The 22,734-nt window shown below is 40.4% G+C and overlaps 2 protein-coding genes and 1 long non-coding RNA gene across 19 annotated transcripts; 2 read left to right on the forward strand and 1 right to left on the reverse strand.

The window, feature by feature from the left end:
* The first annotated feature begins 929 nt into the window (after positions 1-929).
* Positions 930-8,938, forward strand: LOC135623005 (uncharacterized). Of its 17 annotated transcripts, none has more exons than XR_010491238.1 (8): positions 931-1,825; positions 2,022-2,083; positions 2,140-5,285; positions 5,416-5,576; positions 5,651-5,734; positions 5,819-5,991; positions 8,000-8,500; positions 8,605-8,938. It is a non-coding gene; the product is annotated as an uncharacterized LOC135623005 (long non-coding RNA). The 17 variants fall into 17 exon arrangements; XR_010491233.1 differs by having other exon boundaries at positions 933-1,920; XR_010491235.1 differs by having other exon boundaries at positions 933-1,612; positions 1,699-2,083.
* A 750-nt stretch (positions 8,939-9,688) lies between these two features.
* On the forward strand, positions 9,689-11,283 carry LOC135623006 (chorismate mutase 2-like). The gene is made up of 5 exons (XM_065125454.1): positions 9,689-10,022; positions 10,353-10,439; positions 10,525-10,668; positions 10,749-10,841; positions 10,928-11,283. The coding sequence occupies exons 1-5, from the start codon at positions 9,732-9,734 to the stop codon at positions 11,168-11,170; spliced, it is 858 nt and encodes a 285-aa protein (XP_064981526.1). The 5' UTR covers positions 9,689-9,731; the 3' UTR covers positions 11,171-11,283.
* A 409-nt stretch (positions 11,284-11,692) lies between these two features.
* On the reverse strand, positions 11,693-22,311 carry LOC108951276 (uncharacterized). The gene is made up of 6 exons (XM_065125455.1): positions 22,158-22,311; positions 21,884-21,943; positions 13,956-14,004; positions 13,434-13,492; positions 13,183-13,340; positions 11,693-11,794 (listed from the first exon to the last, which is right to left on the reverse strand). Exons 1-6 carry the CDS (start codon positions 22,227-22,229, stop codon positions 11,734-11,736), a joined length of 459 nt encoding a protein of 152 aa, XP_064981527.1. The 5' UTR covers positions 22,230-22,311; the 3' UTR covers positions 11,693-11,733.
* Between the last annotated feature and the right edge of the window lie 423 nt (positions 22,312-22,734).

The raw sequence follows: 22,734 nt of genomic DNA on the forward strand, positions 1-22,734 counted from the left end.
CTCACAATCAATATTGTATTCATCAGACAACATTGAAAGATGCAGGTAACCACTGTTCTTAACATGTTGTATGCATGTTAGCAGGTGTGGTGCAGTGAACTTTGGACTTCCAATAATTTGGTCCAATTGGATTAAGGGGATGCAGACATGAAGTGGACTTGTCATGCAATGCCTTTTTCCATTAAATATAGTACAAGGATTTGGAATATGATACAAGTTACTCTGTACTTCAAGGTGGCTTGGAAATCCTATGTGCTGCCCAATTTCTTCATGTAATTCCTAATTAATATTTATAGAGAAATTACACATTTATTCCTGATATGTTTTGTTTTTAACCATATTTGAGAAAAAAATGCTGAGCTTTTAACACCAAGGAAAATATTAGTAATTAAAAAATATTACGTGAATCCTCTCAAAATTAAAAGGAAAAAAAATTATATATATATATATATAATTTTATTTTTTATTTAAACAAAGTACTACAGGATAATTGGTGGGGAGATGATCTCATGTACTGTCCTTGACACGTGTCCCAACGCAATTGGTTAGTACGTTCAATCGAGGTGACGTTACCTCGGGAAAACCGGTTTGCAACCGACCCAGACCGGACCAATTAATTAAACCGATGCGGCCTCGACCGGGCTCCCGCGCCCACCACAGGATCGTACGACCTGCATTCCGCCACGTTTCCCGAGCCAAACGCGATGGCGACGACATCTCACGTCTCGCTCGGGCCCACTTTCCTCGTTTGCCTCGTCCCCTGGTCGGGCGGCCATGATTGGTGCCGTCACGTGGCGTGGCTTCCGGAGCGGGCGTGATCGCGCCACGATTCGAGCGGTCGTGGAAACGGACGGTGGATTTCAGGGTCGCGTGCGGGGAGCCGTTCAGGCACGTGCACGGTGAGGGCTTGGGAAGTACGCTGTGCCCACCCGGCCCAATCGGCGGTCGACAGAGTCCGGAATCCCTAAGAACATTTCCCTCTCCTGCGTGATCCTGATCTCTCTCTCTCTCTCTCTCTCTCTCTCTGTGCGCGGGCGTGTATGACGCAAGGACGAATTGTATACGCAACAAATAATTAGGAATCAGCAGCGGCATTTAAGACGATCACGTCTTGATCGCTACAAATGAAGCGAGGCGGCGAGAGAGAGTAGCCGGAAACCCTAATGGAAGAGTTCCGCAGAGAGAGAGAGAAGGGGACGGGCGCGTTCCTCTTCTTCCATCTTCTATTTGGTGGTGGATCTTCTTATTCTTCTTCTTCTTCTTCTTCTTCTTCTTCTTATTCGTCTTGGTTTGAGTTTGTGGTCGATTGGAAGGGGGTTGTGGAGTCTCGTCCGGGGCGGTTGGGGGGGTTGACAGAAGAGAGTGAGCACACGGCGGCGATCGCATCGGCGGGGTGCCATCGCTGTTGCGTGCTCACCTCTCTCTCTGTCATCCCGATATCTCCGGATCCGTTTCTTCATCCGATGGCGATCGTGGTGTCTTGGTGTGGAAGTGGTAAAAAGAGTGGCGACGGGAAAAAGGTGAGGGTGCGTTTTGCTGGACATGCGCGCAGGCTCTTTTTCTATGTCGGCAGCTCGTCTCTGAGCAGTCTCGTCATGGGCGGGTTACCGAGGTAGAGAGTAGGAGTGTCGTATCCGGTTATGATGGTGGTCGTGTACTTCTTTCCATTTCTGGAGGTTTCTATTTTTCCTGATACAGCTACGGAAGCAAGAAATCAAGGAAGAGGAAGACGGTGAGAAAGAAAAATCTCATCTTGGTGGATCTGAGAGTGGAAGCGTGGCTTCTGCGTTGAAGGCGATTTGCATCGGGGAGCGAGCTCGGATGGGTGCAGATTCAGACGTCTCCTCCCTCTCTTTATCTTCTGCTTTCCGTCTTTATCTTCTGCCGCTTACTCGGATTTGTGGAAATCGCTGTTGACCGGTCGTCGTCGTCCTCTTCTTCTTGTCTGCCTTCCTCGCCTTGCCTCGCCTCACTCTCCTACTAATGCTTCTTTCCTTCCCTTGCTTTTCTTGTCTTTGCAGATGGATGATGAACTGATCTTTGGAACTCGAAGGCCAGTTCCATTGGTTACGATAATCTCGAGGTGGTGTCCTCTTGCTTCTCGTATTAATATCTTTTTCTTTATTGCATGCACTTAAGGGTTGCTGCACGCATGCATCAAGCAATCATTGAGTTGGTTTTCCTGTTGGAAGTCGGATGAATCTGTGGATGCTCCATAAGGCTTCGGTAAGTCGTCGGACTTCGTTTCGTGGTCGACGTTCTACCTCATTACTAGTTGAGGAAAGAGTCTCGTCTGCTTTTGGTTATGCGACGGAGGGCTTTATTCCTTTGGTCACAGGAAAGCTTTATCACATCGGGCAACAATGGAGCTTCTTATGGTTTCTTTCTCGGTTAGGGAGTGAAATTGTGCTTTTATATTATATCCAACTTGATGCATATTAGATTACCTAAATTCCTGTCTTCTGATGTGACGATGTGAATGGCTATAGCTATAGGAATGGAATTTAGGAAGAGAAAGTTCATAAATTTAGGTCGTTTCTTTGATCTATGCCCTTTACAATGCCAAGAAAATCTTGTTGACAGAACTGAATTTTTAGGAACCCACATAGAACTTAAGATCAGATATTGTTAATTCATTGGAAAATCTGTGTTTGTTTTCCACGGGATGAAATTAAAATGTCTCCTGTTTAACGAGATTGTCAACTTTGCTAACATAAGATTTGATTGATCTGTGGTAATTTTTTTATTATAATTATACTTATGAGTTTATGAGGCATGACTGACCCTTTTCACCCTTTTTACCATGAAACTTCTGCCAAATGGACTCTTTAACCACAGCATTTTTGGGGACAAGAAGAAAACAACAATACAAAAGCTCAAAGAAAGCTAAATATTGGTTGAATGATTGATGAAGAAAAAGCAAGTACTGAATCATTGAACGTGAAGGGGAAGCATATTGATTGCCTGATGGACTATGACAAGGAATTGTCAGGGGGAATTTCGGTGGTTATAAATCTTTTCATTATAGTGGAAAAGACAATGTCCTACCATTTAGCTCATAATCATTTGACCCAATTCATTTGTGTCATTCCAGTCCTTGTTCTTCTACAGCTATTTGATGTGTTTTGTATTTGGAAAGATGCTATAATGTCGATGTCCTTCAGAATCATTTACTATTTTATTATACTTACGCTTATTTACTTTACATATTTATGGTCCTTTTTTGAGTTGCTTCCTATTGCGTAAATGCTTGTTTAAGTTTGGTATCGATTCAGGAGGTTATACAGCTCTTCCCTTAATTAAGTTGTCTATGATGGATAGAAATGAAGTGCATCTTAGTGTTGCTTGTTTTCCTGAACGCTAGTAGAGGACAGGAATATAATTACCTGCATTTTTCATGATTCTAAACACCTTTGTCAGACTACAGATATGTTCCTGTCTTTATGTTCTTACATTTTTGAGAAAATATTCCATGCTGGCTTTCCTACTCAAGTTCTTTAAAATTTCCTTTATCTTTTCTCTAAGCAGATAGAAGCACTACCAGTTTTACTGGATAAATATTGTTGCTATTGTTAATTCTTGAACATATTATCTTATCTATATTTTGCACAATTTTCTTCAAAATCAGTTAAGTCTGACTAATTCAGCACCACTGCTTTCTTGATCCAGGATTACTATAGTTCAATAACCTGGAAGGACACTTTTATAACAAAGATGTTTCTTAAAGTTAGATTTAAGGCTAACAGGGATTCAGAATTTTGATGACACATAGAATAAGTTTTTTAAGAAAGAATTTACTTCTTCCATTCAAATACTACATAATGTGTGCACAAGACTCCTACAACCGGACTTGGATTCCTTACCTTACTACACACATTTCTCCTTGAACAGTAAGCTGTCTCCTTCAAAGACCACACAGTCTAAGTGACTTTGCAAGACAGATATCATCACATTTTAAGTGATAATGTATTACCATGAATGGTGTTTGATTGGAAGAGACTGTAAGCAAATGCTATCTGGGTTGGCATTTGTTGAATTGACTTATTAGTATACATTAAATGCTCCTTAATGTGCTGACTTCTTAGCTCTTAAGTGGCATTTACTTTGTTGACCTTCTTTTATCAAGTCCATCATTTATTCTTTTGCTACAGAAGGTCTATATGTGCTATTTTGAGTGCAACACTGTCATTTAATGTGGCTTAGAAATTGAAATACAAGATATAGATGGATTTGTTGGAACTTTCTGAAAGCTTTTGTTCTTCTTGTCTGAAATCTACTAAGCAAATACTATATCTGAAATTTAATTATTAAATCCGTTCTTGATTTGTTTCTCCATGTCCGGACCGTCAACTAAGCTTTTGTTCTTGTTGTCTATCTTTCTAATATATATTTCAAACTATTGCAATATCTCATAGAAGATGAGAGCAGAAAGGGCTCCCATGAGACATGAGAGTAGAAAAGGAGATCTAAGTTAAAAAAGAAAGGAAGACCCAGTGCAGATTGTGGGTTTGGTAGGGTTAAAGGTTACAATCTTATTGTTATAGGCAGAGAGATCATTCCCATGACTTATACGATTACCTGAATATAGTAGTCTTTGGTATGCTTCTATTTATCTAGGAAATAAGCTGGAAATGCATCTAAATCTTACATGATTGGATAAAATTCATGAGTACTGAATGATTGTGTGCTTTTGAATGCTAAAAAATACATGATATGGACAAATTCACAACTTGACCATATCTTTTACCCGAAGTCCCTTTGCGGATGAGGGATGTCTTCAATTTCAAGTTATTTTCTTAAGGTCTGTTGTGTGGTGCTTTAGGGTTTTGCACTGCCATTGGCATCTTGATGCTTTTGTCTTATCAATATAAATCTAATGAAACAGTGGATTTTTGTGAGCTTTACTAATATAAGAATAGATTGTAATTGTACCATGTTCAAGATGTGAGTTTTATGATGTGGTTCATATTCGGTGATCATCTTGATATGAGATAAACATAATAAATCACTTTCATTTTTGTTAAGTTTATGTCTAAGGATTGTAGTAACTCAGCATCAAGCAAGGATTTTTTTTTTCCTGATTATATACATAAATGGTGCATCGTTCGCTCTTCTTTATAGCTGCAAACATCTTTCTTTCCTTTCATGATTCCAAATTGGCAAACTCCAGGATTTGATTGCTGATTTAATTCTTGTTGTGGCGCCAAGTTCCGTGATGATACAACAAAATTGTTGCTGTGTAGCATCTACTGTTGCAAAAATTATACATTTGCCAAAGGTATCAGGTAACATCTTAGCCAGAGTTTTGGATCTTTAACCTGATTCAAAGTTTCAATTGAGTCTTCACATCTGTGGGAGTCGGTGTTTATGTTTTGTTCCCTAAATTTTTAGAATTAAATGAAAAAGAATTTGCAGGAGGAATTGATTGTGATGCTGTCGTTTTGACGGTAGCAAGAGTTTCATAGCAGAAGAGAGCCATCTCCAGGAGCATCCTTCGACAACGTTTCTTCTTGTGAATCATTAAGCTGGATTGGAAAGCTGAAGCAGAAGCCATCAAGTGGAGAAGCTTTCATCGGGTAAAGATCCCGTTCTTTAGTTATTGCTGCCCCTTCATCAAGAATTGTCAATCAGATAGTAATGCATGGAGCAGATGGATCCTGAAGTGGAACCAAACCTGTGACAGCAATGTTGTGGCACCACATTGCTCCCATGTCAGAAGCGGGTGGATGGTATGGTATGGTGATCACTATAGTTATTGTGACCTTCAATATTTTCGGCCATGCGATTCTAGTTTCCAACATGTCTGCTTTCTTTGAAGATGCGACCGGTCACTGTGCCATGTCTTGGTGATCTTCTTTCTACATGTCAACAATCCCTCAAGAAAAGATGGGAAAGAAAGCAGAGCAGCTACACAAAACAGAGCAAGAGACTAAGAAAACCGTGGTCCTGATCTCCATGGCTTGTGGGGAGTGCAGAGGCATCATAAACATGGTATGCCTCTACTACCGTCCGAGTCCCATGCATGTCCAACCTAGATTAGGGTTTAGTAAGTATTATGAGTTACAACTCACCATGATTCCGAATTCGAGTGGTGATACCTATAATATCGAAACGAAGATGTGCTGTAGATGATGATGAATCTTATTGAAATCTACTTGTGCTTTCTGCTTTGGTTGCAGAATACCAGACTTGATGCGATTGATAGCAACTGCAAGAATTAATGTTTCCACAATCAGAAGAGGGAAGGAGAGAGAAATGTCGTCGTGGTCTGTAATGTTCACAGGCTGCCATTAATGGCAAGGATTGACATACCGAATTGTACCGCCCGATATGAGCGGTACGTACCGATCCGATAGGTGACCGGTACGCGGACCGCCCGCTACCGGGCGGTACATAAAAAAAAAACCGTATCGAACAATACGGGGTAATATCGGGCAGTAACGATCGAAATTTCGACCGTTATCACCCGGTACCACTCGGTAACGGTCGAAATCGACCGTTACCACACTGTAGCAGTGCTACCGTGCTCCAACGGTCAAATTGATCGTTGGAGCCCTTTCTCCTTCTATTTAAACCAATCTTCTCTCTCCTATTTCATTATACTCTCTTAAACTTTCTCTCAAACTTTTCTTTTCTCTCCTAAACTCTATAAAATAACGATTTGTGAATTCAATTGAGGCTAATTTGGGAAGATTAAGAGGAAGAACTTTCTAATCAAGAGGTATGTGCTGAGTCTCCTAAACACTGTTGCCGTTTGTATACTTTCACAGACAACAACATCTAGTGGTTGCGAACGTAATTGGTCAACGTTTGCATTGATTCATACAAAAGTCCGCAACAGACTCTCCTACAGACGGTTAGAGAAACTAGTATATGTCCATTATAACATGCGGCTAAAATTGCGATGTGCTGAGTTGGATAAGGAGCTAGAGGAACCAGATATTGATCCCATTGACCTCCAATTCTATAACGAAGATTCAGAGCCAATGTTAGATTGGGTTAAAGCAGTAGAGAACTAAGAGGATCCTCTACTTGATGAGGCGGGAGATCCTCAACGTCCTTCGCGTTTTATCACCGAGGCAATAGAAGAAGAAGAAGAAGCACAACCCCAACAGGTGGAAAATCCCCCTCGATTACAACATGGTATGAGTCAAACTACTCGAGGAACTACCGATACCCAACGGTCACACTCGTTCGCCCAACGTGCAAAGGCAAAGGGGAAGGCAGTAGCATCAGTTGCATCGTTGGAAAGAATCGAGTCGGACGACGAGACACCTTCACAATCACATTCTCTTTCTCGCTCGATCCAGAGACATGACAGCAACACGGACAGCAGTGCCTCGACGGATGATGGCGATAATGTCGGGCAGTCGTTAGTCTCGTCTACACAACTTGAGGGTGGTGAATGGACTGAGGAGCAATATTTTACACATGCCACTCAAGATTCAGATCATGGAACTCGACAAGGTACTGGTCAAGTTTATGCGCGGAAGGGGAAGGGGAAGGGGAAGGCAGTGGATGAATATGAACAAATGCGACAGAGCATACATGATATAGACACAGAAAGAGACTCATCATATTCACAGCCATTGTATTATGGAGAATCATATGGGCAACAACACTATGGTGATAGTTGGTCATCCTTCTCTGAGCAACAGCATGATACAGAACAACACCAATATATGCCTCAAGAGCTGCCTCGAACAAATATGATTCATGACGATCAATCTACGATCAGCACCACATTGATGCATCAATGACATACAGTGTATCAATACACTATATCATGGGATCAATTTCATGATTGGGTCCAACAAACGTATCGTATTGATATGTATCGGATCGAGGACCCCGATCCACCACTCGTGGAGGCCCATCGTTCGTTTTGGTGGTAGAATTAACAATCAGATATATTTGGATATATGATTATTTAATTCATTTGAATTTTATAGTTTATCTGTAACAAAATAGTCTAACAATTCAACTGATTTTTCTGTAGATATTTCGATTGAAATCTATAATGAGCTGAAATACGAACCTCAAACAAGACTACCTCAAAGCCCGAAAAAGATATGTGATACTATTCTTACCTAATTTACATTGATTTTGCTAAACTTATACTATTATAATATTTATTTGTAACTTGAAAATCCTATCCTAACTTTTTTTTTAATTTTCAGGTATTTTCAGATGGTTAAATCGATGAAATTAGGTGTATCGCTCGGTACACCTCGGTATATCGCTCGGTACGTCGTACCGTACCGAGCCCGGGTCGAAACGTCGATATGGTACGATATGACAAACCTTGATTAATGGTGCTTTGCCAACGAGTGTGTAGGAAAGGGAGGACGAGGAGGGGGGGTCACTGGCCTTATTGTTCCAAAGTCAGAGCTACCTTGGCGTGATGAAAGCTTTGCCATGTCTTCGTTTCAAGCTCTGCTGCGGTTGGAATCCTCCTCCTGCTTTGACTGTCTTGATAGCCAAACAGTCATTTTTTGAGGTAAAAGTCTCAACTGCTTTTGATCTGCAATCTGCGCATTGACCTCAGGGCGCTGACTTTTCCTTCCTTTGTCGCATGCGGCACTATCGACGACCAAATCCAAGTAGACAGCCATATAAATTCTTCAGCCTCTCGCGTGGAGTCAGTTGCTGCCCCTCTAGAAGTGAAGAGATAGAAGTCAACTTTAAGCCATCAGAGAAAGGTGGAGATCAGCATAAGTCGGTCGAGAGTTGTGAATCGGGCTATTAAGATAGCAAGAGGAAATCTGTTTCACGGATACGTGCCATCAAAGGTGTTTTGACTTTATCCTCACCACAAGATTATTTCTACATGTGTAAGCAACACCTTTTGATCTCTTTTGTGCTACTGAGGCGTTGACAAGTATTCTAGCAATGGTTGACTTTTCTTGATAGATAATATTACCACATTGAAATATTATCGTATGAACATACTGGAAAATGTTGACTTACTAGTAGTAACAAAAAAATAAACGATGCAGATGATTAGCAATTCCACCAATAAATTTAAACTAATTGCATGGGACCAATTCGCTTTCACGTCTAACCGATTGTTGGTGATTGATCGATTGAGATGTGAGGTGAAAGAGAAGATCTCTAAAACGATTACCAATTATTGAGTTTATTATAGAGGGTAATAACTTGCATAAGGAAGGCTATATTATTTTCGAAAATGATCCTAAACAGTATATCCATTTTTGCTAAGAAAAATATAACTCAATAAATCAAAAGAAATTTAGGATTGCATCGGAGTGGAATATTTTATGTTCGAATCTTACGCACGTCACACATTTAAAGAAAATTATTATTTCCAATTAATTCAAGTTACCCAAACAGCCTATGGCGAGTCGAAGTTCAGCAACCAACAACAGATGAATGGAGGGATGAGAGAATAGTACTCAACTGTTACTCGACTACCCCAAATAATCATAGAGTATGTGATTATTTATGTCCTCGATAAATGTATATAAAAGTCAATCGAAACTTTGATTTGCAAATATGAAAAGTAATATAATGGTCAGCTCGCCCTCTCTATAGATTCGACCACAAACTTTGACAAATTTCGTTGACTTTACCAAAAGTCAAAGCCGAAGCATTCACGAACTCGGCCAAGCGAAGTCATTGTTCTCGGCCGGCCGGGGGGAACCCGTTTATATGAACGCTTGGTCTTTGCACCCTCTCTCTCTCTCTCTCTCTCTGCTTCTAACTCCTCCATGGCATCTCGACTTGTCTTCTCCGTGTGCTGGTTCGTCGTCCTCCTCCTCTTCTCTTCTGTCTGTGGCGGTAGACGCCTCCGAGGAGAGTCGACGGCGCTCACGCTCGAATCGGTGAGGAAGTTCTTGACGAGAGAGGAGGATAGCATAGTGTTCAGCCTCATCGAGAGGGCCAAGTATCCATGCAACGCCCCTGCTTATGATCCTTCTTACTTGGGTCGGGCCACCAAATTCCATGCCCTGTCCCTCGTCGACCTCTTCGTCAGAGAGACGGAGGCAGTGCAGGCCAAGGTTTGACTGTTGGATTCATCTCCTTTCTCATGCTTTGCTCCTCTAAGTTTTCTCTTAGGAGTTGACTTCCTTCCTGCGGAGACTCATCTCCATCCATCCACTCAAATCCTTTCCTACCGATAACCAATTTAAAAATAATTATCATAATATTAGGAGTTTGAATTTTATATATTATTTCTCTGTTTTGCTCGGATTGATATTTGCTGTCAGTGTCGAAGTTAATGTGTGCATTTAAAGCACGATATTTACTGATCTTAACTTTTGTTCGTTTCTGATTCCAAATATTTGCTACGTTACAACGTGAATGACTTGCAAATCAATGTTCTATAGGCTGGAAGATATCAAAACCCTGTGGAGATCCCCTTTTTCCCAAAGCATATGACGTTGCCATCAGTGCCTCCTTACGACTTCCCAAACGTAAGTAATCTTCCTCATCTCTCTGCAAGTGTCGGCCCAAACAGTTCTCATCCGTGACTCTTAATTGTGCGCGCACCCATCGCAGGAATTGCATGCTGCTGCTGCATCTGTCAATGTCAGCAACACCATATGGCGTAAGTACTTCGATGAATGGCTTCCACAAATCACTTCGCAAGGGGACGATGGCAACTACGCACCGACAGCAGCTGCAGATCTCGTGTGCCTGCAGGTAAGAACGAACGTGAATTGCTGCGCTTACAGGAAATAAGCGAAAAGGAAGCTAATTTGGGTACTATTTGGCTATGTCAGGCCCTGTCGAGAAGAATCCATTACGGGAGGTATGTGGCAGAAGCGAAGTACAGAGAAGCCCCACAAGATTACAACACTGCAATTAGAGCTAAGGTCAAAATGTCCCACCTATTTAATCGTCTATAGGTTTGTGTAGATCGATACACTAGAATATATGACGCTTGCTGTTCTTCGTGCAGGACAGGGATGCCTTGATGAAGTTGCTGACCTTTGAAAGCCAAGAAGATGCAGTGAAGAGAAGGGTGGAGGAGAAAGCCAAGGTGTTCGGGCAAGATGTAACCTTGGGGAAAAGGGTGGACGACAGCAGCAACGCCACCAATTATAAGGTCGATCCAATGGTGGTTTATAGACTCTACGGCGACTGGGTTATTCCTATGACAAAGATGGTTCAGGTGGAATACCTCCTCCGTCGCCTTGATTGATGCGTGCGCTGGATTCCATTTCATGCTTTGTTGGATTTGGATGCAAGCGAAAGATACTCCTCCGGAGGTTGATTTGTTCTCTCGTGCATCCCTTTCACAGCTCCATTTGTTCCTGAAGAACAGCAAGCTCTTTTAGTAATTTTCTTTAGAAAGACACAGACAACTATTATGAATAAAAAAATGCGTTGATCCAATTCATATCACGAGTCGGTATAGCTTCAATCAAATTTGATCAGATTCAAGCTCTTTTCTTATCTTTTGCTTCAATCAAACAAGCATAACAACCTCAAGGCAAAGCTTAAGATCCGATCAGATTCGATCGGATTGATCCATCATGTCATAGTGTATCTAATGAAGGGCAGAATACCTACATTTTCGTATTTAAATGACAGTAGCAAGATTTAGCAACATGGTAGCTTCTCAAAACTAATAGAAATAATTCAACAAGAAATACTGATCGACAGCGCAGTTCTATAAGATGGTATTAGAGGTTTTCGATACCAAAAGGAAAATACAAAAATACCAACAAACATCTGGCCCAAGTGTTAGGCGCGCCATTGGTATCAGATGAATATAACTAGCTCATCATCACAAGAGGACAACCACAGGATCCGAAAATGGCATCTGCAAAAGTACCACCCCAATTTTCAGAAAGTAATACAAAATTCCAAAGACTTCAATTCACTATGCTCAGATGCAGAAAATGAGGATAATGAGTGTGTTTGGTATGAATCGATTATATTATTATCTTCTCAATCTACACGAACTATACAAAACCTACAGGCTTTGCTACACTGTAACAAGATGCAAAAGAAAAGAACGATGGATGTACTCGAGCATGAACTTTCAAATTGCATGCCCTTTTGCTCTAAATACTAAGGTTCTGTTAATTGATCGGACTATCACATGTAGCGAGCTGCATTTTTGGCCATGACCCCAAGCCATTCAATTAGCAAGAGGAGTGCAAAAGGAAAAAAAAAAAAAAGTCAAAGCGAACTGATGGCATGCTTTTATTAAAAGATTCTGTTTGAAGATCAACAACTTTAATGATCCACTCTCGTGAAGTGAAATCTAAAAATCTCGGACATGATTGCTAAAATCATGGTTCTGTTGAATAGACATGTTGCTTGCTTGCTGCCAACATATCTAAGGGCACAGCTCATTAGTACCTCAAATAATTCGATTGCATTGAGAAAAGTACCCTTGTAAGCGCAATGGAGGGGCTTCTGTATAGCTAAGTACACTAACATAACCATGAACAAGTAAATTCTGCAGTCACATCAAAACAAGCACGCGACCGCCCATGTACGAAGTCATGCAAGAACACTTGCCATAGGATCTCTACAATAACGGTGACAAGTACTTAAATCCATGATCACAGGTCGTACATACACCTAAGACATAATCTTTCTTGATATACTTTATGCCTAACATCCTACAACATAATGTATTTGAAGAGTGTTAAACCTTCCATCTAACAACTGAAGTTGAGCCCAAATGATAAAACAAAACGGTCCTTCAGCTTGGTGGAATAAATCCAATTCAGGCATAAAAACTTGAACAAAATGGATTACAGACGTGCACTCAAGCAACTCAATTTGATATGCATACAAGTTATCTTGAAACCCTATTTCCATTCTCAAAATGGTCTGTTGTGTTTTGAAATCAAGCGTACTGGTCACAAGATGCAACTGATGTCACGGATGCTAAATAGCTAGATTTGTTTGCCTGGGACATGAACGACTTATGACTCATATAATATGTAGTCAAACAAACATAGAAAGCAAGTGTACCGGTCACGAGATGCCAATGGTCATGGATGCTAAATAGATAGATATTTTTCCTAGAACATGGACGACAAATGACTCATGCAATGTGCCGTTTAACAAACATAGAAAGCTGACCTTGAAAGTTTCTCATTGTGATGACCTTCAAGAACTCAAGAAAATGATCAGAAAATAATTTCAAACATTCAAGCATAAAGGTGAAAAAGATCAAGGAATAAGACCTACCCCAAACTTCCAGGACCATGCCATGGTCGAGGTGCCACGGTTATATTCATCAATGCACCCTGCCTGACTATTACTAAAGGTATTGGATTGCCCTGATTGGACTGCGCTTCGGCCACGAGCCTTGATTGCAAGTTATCACCATTCTCAACATTCCCAAACTACACAAATTCATCGATGAGCAGCAGACCATCTTCTGCAACAGGTGAGTCATCAGCAATTTCATCAATAATAGCAAAAGGTATGCTCAATACCGCTTCCTCTATTGTCGAAGAATCTTGAGATGTATTTTCAGACAGAGAAACTGACATATCTGCGAGTAAGCCAAAAGTTCTAGTTACAGGATTCAGACTTGAACCTCTAATTACAGTACTTTCTTATTTTAGTCACATACTCTGACAACAACTGGATTAACGGATATGTCAGATAAGTGAGAGTCTAAAAAAATCATATGGGAGCTTATGGTCCTAAATTAAGTCTCTCTTTCCCGCTGGCAAGTTTTCAGAGTTCATAATAAGCACCTACATGAAGTAGTTGCTGTGGACTTCATGCACAGAGTTAAACAACTTAGACAAAGGTTCCAAACAAGCATTATATCTAGAAGCAACGTCAACCTAACATGTGCATATTAAGCATGATTATGCTTCAAAGTAATTTACCAAACGAATGACCATTATCAGATATGCAGCATCAATGTAAACCATGCCAACTTCCTTGTTCCTCTAACCTTAAGTACATGACTAAGCAGACAGCACTGTTTTATTTTAACCTCATACCTGAACTCTTTGGCGCCAACGAGCAACTTTCTGTGATTCCCTTGTGATCCTTTCGCAGCATTGCAGGACAGAAAATATGATTTAGCAGAAGATTACATCAACTCCTTTTTTTATGTATCCCAATAGAGAGCAATAACAAAGAAAGAACCACATCAGGCCTCTTAAGCATCTAATTTATCATATTTGTACTCCCTCATGTGGTTCAGAAAGTGTCAAATGATAGAGTACTTGGCCAGGTAACAGATCCCACTAACAGAATATATAAGATGGGTGCCATCAGACTGAACAAGTCAACTATAAATTGAACTAATGCTAACAAAGTGCAAACTGATAGTAACATGTGATGTTCTAAATTCAAATTCAGCTGCAACCAAAACATATAATTGAATCTTAGTCCACTAGATATATAATGACTCGGGCCTGATGGGCTAACTGGCTTATCAACTTTGTTTGGTCTAAACCACTGACCAAAATGCTTAAGCTGAAGTTGATAGTAGTACACTCATCAGACCCTTATAAGTCAATCTTAATCCTGCCCACTTTCGATGTGGGACTAATCAGGAGTGTTACAATCACCCCCACTCAAAGGCTTGACGTCCTCGTCAAGCCCCAACATAACCCAGATCAAACCCTAGCATAGTGCATGTGAGGCGTAGCCCAGTGGTGGCTCCACGCCGTGACGAGTCCTCTGACTCCGTCTACAGGTAGCCCTTTCCTACTCGAGCCCTCTCACCCTGTCCAAATGCTAGGTCGGCTCTGATACCAAATATAATGACTCGGGCCTGATGGGCTAACTGGCTTATCAACTTTGTTTGGTCTAAACCACTGACCAAAATGCTTAAGCTGAAGTTGATAGTAGTACACTCATCAGACCCTTATAAGTCAATCTTAATCCTGCCCACTTTCGATGTGGGACTAATCAGGAGTGTTACAATCACCCCCACTCAAATGTGTAATATCCCATTAGTCCCACATCGGAAGTGGGGAATGTGTGTGATTAGCTTATAAGGGCCTGATGAGTGTACTACGTAACTTCCCGCTTAAGCATTTTGGTCCGCCGTTGAGGTCTAAAATGGAGTTATTGGCCAGTTAGCTCATCAGACCCGGGGTCGTGACATATGGTATCAGAGCATGGTCTAGGGCCTGTAGGTGTATTAGGTCCCTTGATTGACTCTAACCGATGATTGTCTTTAACATATTATAGGAGTAATGGAGCCAATTCCAGAGATTAGTGGTCCTGTCACTCGGGGAGCTCATGGTCGCAATGCTATTGGTCTACGCACTCGGAGAGGTGTTCAAACAAATAATAACTTGGAAGCTCCACGCATCGTAGAGCAAACCCAGTCCTCCCGTACACCTGTCACTAATTATGGGCCAGCTTCTCCGACTTCGCAGAATGCCCCTCATGCCCCAGCACCCGTCAATACTCAAGATGACGTACACGGAGTCCTCAATGCTATTAGAGGATACTTTGAGCGTCAGGAGGAACGAGATGAAATTCCACGGGGTAGGAATAATACTTTAGATCACTTTAAGAGATTGGGACCACCAATTTTTGAGGGCAAGCCAGACCCAATCTTTGCTGAACGTTGGATTCGTCAAGTGGAAAAGACATTCGAAGCTATCGAATGTAGGGAAAATCAGAAAGTGCCTTTCGCTTCTTTCATTTTGGAAGGGAAGGCAGACACTTGGTGGACCTCAAAAAGGAGGATGTTAGAGGCTGGAGGTAATGTGGTAACTTGGGAACATTTTAAAGATGCATTTTATGAGCAGTTCTTTCCTGATTCAGTTCGCTTTGAGAAACAACAAGAGTTCCTTAGCATCCACCAAGGAAATAGAACTGTAATGGAATATGATCATCATTTCACTGAGTTGGCTCAGTTCTCTCCACATATTGCTTTTAATGAAAGTCAAAGAGCTCGTCATTTTGAGAGGGGACTTCGATCATCAATTAGAAAGTCTGTTGCAGTACTGATTTTACCAACATATGCTGAAGTGTTAAATCGAACTTTGGTAGTAGAGAAATTGGATAATGAATTACAGCAAGCAAAGGATCGAAAGCGACCTTTTAGTGCTGCACCATTTACGTATGGGGGATCACATTCTGGACCCTCAAAGAAAGGAAAAGGCAAACAGTTCGGGCATCAACAAGCAGGAGCTCCTAGCAATCAAGTTGTTATAAGATGTTATTTCTGTGGGAAGACAGATCATGTTTCCACCTCATGCCCCATGGGACAACGCGTATGTTTTTATTGTCAACAACCGGGGCACATGTCGAAGGATTGCCCACGGAAGCAATATCAACGCCGAGCTCCACCCCAAACAACTGGACAACAACAGCTACGACCCAGAGAGGAAGGACAGGCAAGAGTCTATGCACTGACTCATCAAGATGCTGAAGCCTCGGGATCTATTATTAAAGGTATCATCACACTCTGTGGTATGCCAGCATCTGTGCTTATTGATTCTGGTTCTACGCATTCTTTTATATCACCTTGTTTTGCTATGAAACTGCATAAGAATCGTGAGACAATGAATAATGCATTAATGGTAGTAACACCGGTTGGAAACTCTTTGATAGTTGATCAGATATATAGAAACTGTGTTATTACTATTGAAAGTCACGATTTGCTAGTAGATCTTATTCTACTAGAATTTCAAGATTTCGACGCTATCTTGGGTATGGACTGGCTTTCCGCATACCATGCAAGTGTCGATTGTTTTCGGAAGACTATTACTTTCTCACCTCTAGATCAACCACATTTCAAGTTCATCGGGATTCAAGAAAAGTTCCCTTCTATTATTTCAGCCTTGAGTGCTACCCAACTATTACTAAAGGGATGTCAGGGATACTTGGCCTTTATTTCTGGAGAAGAAGCTAAGAAGCCAGTATTAAAGGACATCCCCATTGTACGGGATTTTCCAGATGTTTTTCCTGAAGATCTACTTGCACTGCCACCAAATAGACAGATTGAATTTACAATTGATCTTCTACCTGGTACTGCACCTATTTCTAAACCTCCATATAGAATGGCACCAATTGAGTTGGAGGAGTTAAAGAAACAGATCCAAGAGCTTTTGGACAAGGGTTTTATTCGACCTAGTATATCACCTTGGGGTGCCCCTGTCCTATTTGTGAAGAAGAAAGATGGATCTATGCGACTATGCATTGATTATAGACAACTCAACCAAGTGACCATAAAGAATAAATATCCTCTTCCTCGAATAGATGACCTGTTTGATCAACTTCAAGGTACTCAAGTATACTCAAAGATTGATTTGAGATCCGGGTATCATCAACTAAAGATAAGGGAAGGAGACATACAGAAAACTGCCTTTAGAACAAGATATGGTCATTATGAATTCTTAGTAATGCCTTTTGGACTCACAAATGCACCAGCTGCCTTCATGGATCTCATGAATAGAGTGTTCCACCCTTATCTCGATAAATTTGTAATTGTGTTTATTGATGATATCTTGATCTACTCCAAAAGCATAGCAGAGCATGAACACCATCTTAAGACAGTTCTGGAAGTCCTAAGGCGAGAGAAACTATATGCCAAGTTAAGTAAATGTAACTTTTGGCTCAATGAAATTATGTTTCTCGGTCATGTAATTTCGAGCATTGGCATATCTGTTGACCCTCACAAGATTGAAGCTGTGATAAAATGGAAGCAGCCTTCTAATGTTTCAGAGATTAGAAGCTTCTTGGGTTTGGCTGGATACTATAGAAGATTCGTAGAAGGCTTTTCAAAAATAGCAGCACCATTGACCAAGTTGACACAAAAGAACATAAAATTCATATGGGATGATAAATGTCAACAAAGTTTTCAAGAATTGAAGAAGAAATTAACCAGTGCTCCTATCTTGGTGATTCCTTCAGGGGGAGAAGGTTTTGTAGTGTATAGTGATGCCTCACTACAAGGGCTTGGTTGCGTTCTAATGCAAAACGAGAGGGTAGTTGCTTATGCATCGAGGCAATTAAAGCCTCATGAAAAGAACTATCCTACTCATGACTTAGAGCTAGCAGCTATCATTTTTGCACTGAAAATTTGGAGGCATTATCTATATGGACAGACTTTCGAAATCTTCACAGATCATAAGAGTCTCAAATATATTTTCACACAGAAAGATTTAAATATGAGACAAAGAAGGTGGTTGAACTTTCTAAAGGATTATGATTTTAATATCAACTACCATCCTGGGAAAGCTAATGTAGTTGCTGATGCCTTAAGCAGAAATACCTACAGTCTTGTAGCCCATATGAATATTCAAAGGAATTCTATGATGACGGAGTTGGCAGACTTAAAACTTAAACTTTTATCGGAGACAAATAAAGGTTTTCTTGCGTGTCTGATGGCACAATCATATTTGGTGGAAAAGGTTAAAGAAAATCAGAAGGAAGATACATATCTTCAAATGATAGTTAAGGACATAGCTCAAGGATCTAGATCTGAATTCCTCCAAGCCGAAGATGGTTCTATTACATTCCACAATCGACTTTGTGTTCCCGAAAGCCATCCAGTAAAGATGCAATTATTAGAGGAGGCACATAGATCAAAATTTAATATCCATCCCGGGACTACTAAGATGTATCGAGATTTACGCCAAAACTATTGGTGGCGTGGTATGAAGAGAGATATAGCAGAGTTTGTTTCTAAATGTCTGATATGTCAACAGGTGAAGATAGAACATCGAGTACCTGCGGGAAAGTTGCAAAGGATTTCGATTCCTGAATGGAAGTGGGAGCAAGTCACTATGGATTTTGTGACAGGATTACCCAAGACTGTGAAAGGATATGATGGAATTTGGGTAATAGTAGACAGACTTACTAAATCTGCTCACTTCCTTCCTATTAACAAGAAGTATTCATTGGATAAACTAGCAAGCTTATATATTAAGGAAATCATTAGATATCATGGGGTGCCAGTTAGCATTATCTCAGATAGAGATCCAAGATTCACCTCTAAATTTTGGGGAAGTCTACAAAAATCTTTGGGCACGCAGTTAAAATTTAGTACAGCTTTTCACCCCCAAACTGATGACCAATCTGAAAGGACAATACAAACTCTTGAAGATCTCTTAAGAGCATGTGCTTTAGACTTTGGTGGGAGTTGGGATATGCACTTGCATCTAATTGAGTTTTCTTATAATAATAGTTACCACTCTAGCATACAGATGGCTCCATTTGAAGCTCTTTATGGAAGAAAGTGCAGATCACCTGTATATTGGGATGAGGTGGGAGAACGGAAGCTTTTGGGGCCTCAATTAATTCAAAAAGATGCTGATAATATTCGAATTATACACCAAAGATTATTAACAGCTCAAAGTCGTCAGAAAAGTTATGCAGATCGAAGGCGAAGAGATCTAGAGTTCGAAATTGGTGAGCACGTCTTCTTAAAGGTGTCGCCAACCAAGGGAGTTATGAGGTTTGGTCAAAGGGGAAAGTTAGCCCCAAGATTTATTGGCCCATTTGAGATCTTACAAAAGGTTGGGCCTGTAGCATACAGATTGGCATTGCCCCCGGCTTTGGCTAGCATCCATGATGTATTCCACGTGTCAATGCTTCGAAGATATATCAGGGATCCATCACATGTCATTTCTTACGAACCTCTACAACTACAAGATGATGCCACTTTTAGAGAACAACCAACCCAGATCTTGGAAAGGAAAGAACATGTTCTAAGGAACAAAATTATACCTTTGGTAAAGATTTGTTGGCAACACCATTCAGACCGAGAGGCAACATGGGAAAGAGAAGAAGATATGCGAGAGCAGTATCCTCATCTATTCTACTAAGGTAAGCTAAATTTGGGGACCAAATTTCCTATAGGAGGGGAGAAATGTAATCAAATCAAATATTTGAGATTGAGATTTAAATTTTGTTTTCCTTACTTGCCATCATAATTTAGGAAATCTTAATCTACTTCCTTGTTTGTTGATATGAATTAAGGAAATAACTATTAAGTATTCCAAATATGATGATATCATATTCGTTAGTATATTAAATGGAAATAATTTATATTAAATAAATACGAAAATTAAATTTTATTTCCCTTAATAGAGGCTCACCACCTCCTATTTAAAGGGGAGGGATTTCTCTCTTTCGTTCCTTACCTAGTCGAGCCTGACAACGGGAGGAACGAGGAGTTACACCCTGTTGACAAGAGAACGAGGAGTTACACCCTATTGACAAGAGGTAGGTTTCCCTACCTTTCTTAAAAGTTTTAGCTTTTATTTTGATTCTTTAAATGTTGAAAGTTTTATAGTTTGAAAAATATGCATCAATTCTTTAAATGTCAATTTTTTTGTATTAAAATAATCAGTTAAAGTTTTCATAATATTATTTGACCCATGATTAAGGTTTTTATTGTAGAATTAAATATGTTAAAAAGGTATATGTTTTATATGATATATTTTCTGTATTACAGCTTATCTTTAATCTTATCTGGATTAAAATCTTGTTAGACTAGAATATGTTATCTAAAATCCCTTTTTGATATTCTTTGATCTGAAATTTAAAATATATTATTCTAAATGATTTAAAATATGACTAGAATATGTTGAAATCTTATGTGTTAAAAACATGATTTTTATTTGAATTTAGAAAGCTATTTCCTTGTGTTAAAACTTATCTCCTAGTCCCTCTTTTAATGTCTTATGGTTTCTAGTCAAATTGAGAATGTTATTTCTTTGTATTAATGCTTTTCTCCTCATCTATCTTTTAATGCATTATTATGTTTTCATTTATGTTGTTAATGGGTATATACTATGACTAGTCCATGGGCCAGGGCAGTTTTATGTAATGCATGCTCAATCATGTATAATGCACATGACCAGTAGATGAACTGGCTCAATCTAGCCCAATATTATTGTTGAACTTGAGCCCGAATATTGATTGAATTAAACTAAACTTGATTAGTCTTGATCAATTCAGGGTGATTCGAATTGATTGACTTATTCAAGTCAGTTTAACCTAAATTGAACTTAATCTAGTCTAAATTATACTAGTCTAGGGTGGTTCCAGACCAGTTAAATAAGGATTAGAGATCAGTTCAGTTAGGCTCTAGTAAATCGAGTTCAATTGAATCGATTAAACTAGAGTTCAAGTCAATTGAGGGTTAATTTATATTATTTGATATTGATGATTTTTGAAAGAGATGTTTTAAATATGTTATTTCATCTCGAAATGGATATGACCAGTGTGAGATTATATTCCTGCCGAGAGCAGGTAGGGCGATTCCCTTCGGGGATTAGCGGGCCGTCAGACGTGGCGGCTGGACGGTTCCTCTATCCGCTGTTGGGAGGAACGTGTCCCCACTTTGGCGGGTGTGGGACACCACTCCATCCGCTGTTGGGAGTGTGATATGAGTTTGCCTCCATCCGCTGTTGGGAGAACACAAACTCGTCCCGTAGGATAAAGCCTCTCCATCCGCTGTTGGGGGAGTGCTCCTTCGGGTACTTGATATACGCCAATGGGATGATTGATTGAATTTTGATCATGTATTTATTTTGATTTGACTTTTGAGGTTCCTACTCAGCATTGCTGAATTTTCTTTGTTTTTGATTTTCAGAGCAGCCTCCCTCTAGTACTAAATCGGATTCCAGTGGAGAGCGAACCTTCCTCTACCGCTAGGTAGAGCCACTTGGATGACTCTTGAAGTTAACTTTTCTATTTGTAATTTGATGAATAAATGAATTGTAATAAATGGTTATAGATGATGAATAAAGTGATGTTTATTTATTTGACCTGTGTGAAAAAAAAAAAATAATAATAATAATCCAGGATGTGACAAGATAACTCCATCAAAAAATCTCTACTACAGCAGCTGACAATACCCAGGAGAGTAGTAATTGCAATACTAACATAGTATCAGACCACCATGCTTCCCTATAAATTACAAGCATAGAAGACATCACCAGCGTACCAGAGAGCCGATGACGTTGCGATCGAACAGCCGGAACTCGATATCTGCCCTAGGAAACCCCTATATCAACATCGAAGCTCAATTTTAGAAGGAACGAAGGGTTTCCACTAAATACTCCGAAAATCGATCAATCCGAAGACGTAGAGCATGAAAGCGATGGAGAGATCAAATCAGAAGGACGGAAGGGAATTCACTAAATAGAAGAAGAAAGGGATCCCGTTGGTGTCCTCCTCGATCGGTAACGGGCTTGGGATTTGGGGAGAGACATCGTCACCTCGGAGTCGACAAGGTTGCCGGAGAGCCCGGGGCCACCAGGGCCGCAGAGGGACTCGATGATAGCGTTCATCTCGCCTGCATGGCCGCCCGCATGTCCATCAGCGAGATCGTCTCCGCCTTCAGATTCGCCGCCACCATTCTTGCACCGGAATCGTCGGGTTGCTCTTTATATATATATATATATATATATACTTCTTTAAGAAAATGGTATTTATAATATTTTTTGGTCACGTGCGACAAGTGTGATGCCTCTTCCTGTGGAGGAGCATCGTTTGGAGGGTATCGGATTCGGATTCGAATCCGAAACTAAAACGTATCGAAGTGGACGCTTCGCCCGTCTCAGTCGAACTCGTCCCCTTCATCGTTGCAAGCGGAAGAGCTTGCGAAGTGTCTTCGTCGGCTCTAATGTAGAGGAGAGATCGAATTAGAGAAAGATGTTGAATTCCCTTCATCAGCCTGCGATGCTGAGTTCCGTTTCGATTGTATGTAAGAGAGGTCAGGTTTGTGTTTAGCTGACTTAGATAGGCTAAGAACCAACAAGTCTGGTTAACTTAGGTTGAGAGGATGAGGAAAGG

The sequence above is a fragment of the Musa acuminata genome, chromosome BXJ2-9 (assembly GCF_036884655.1).
Source record: "Musa acuminata AAA Group cultivar baxijiao chromosome BXJ2-9, Cavendish_Baxijiao_AAA, whole genome shotgun sequence".
NCBI lineage: Eukaryota > Viridiplantae > Streptophyta > Magnoliopsida > Zingiberales > Musaceae > Musa > Musa acuminata.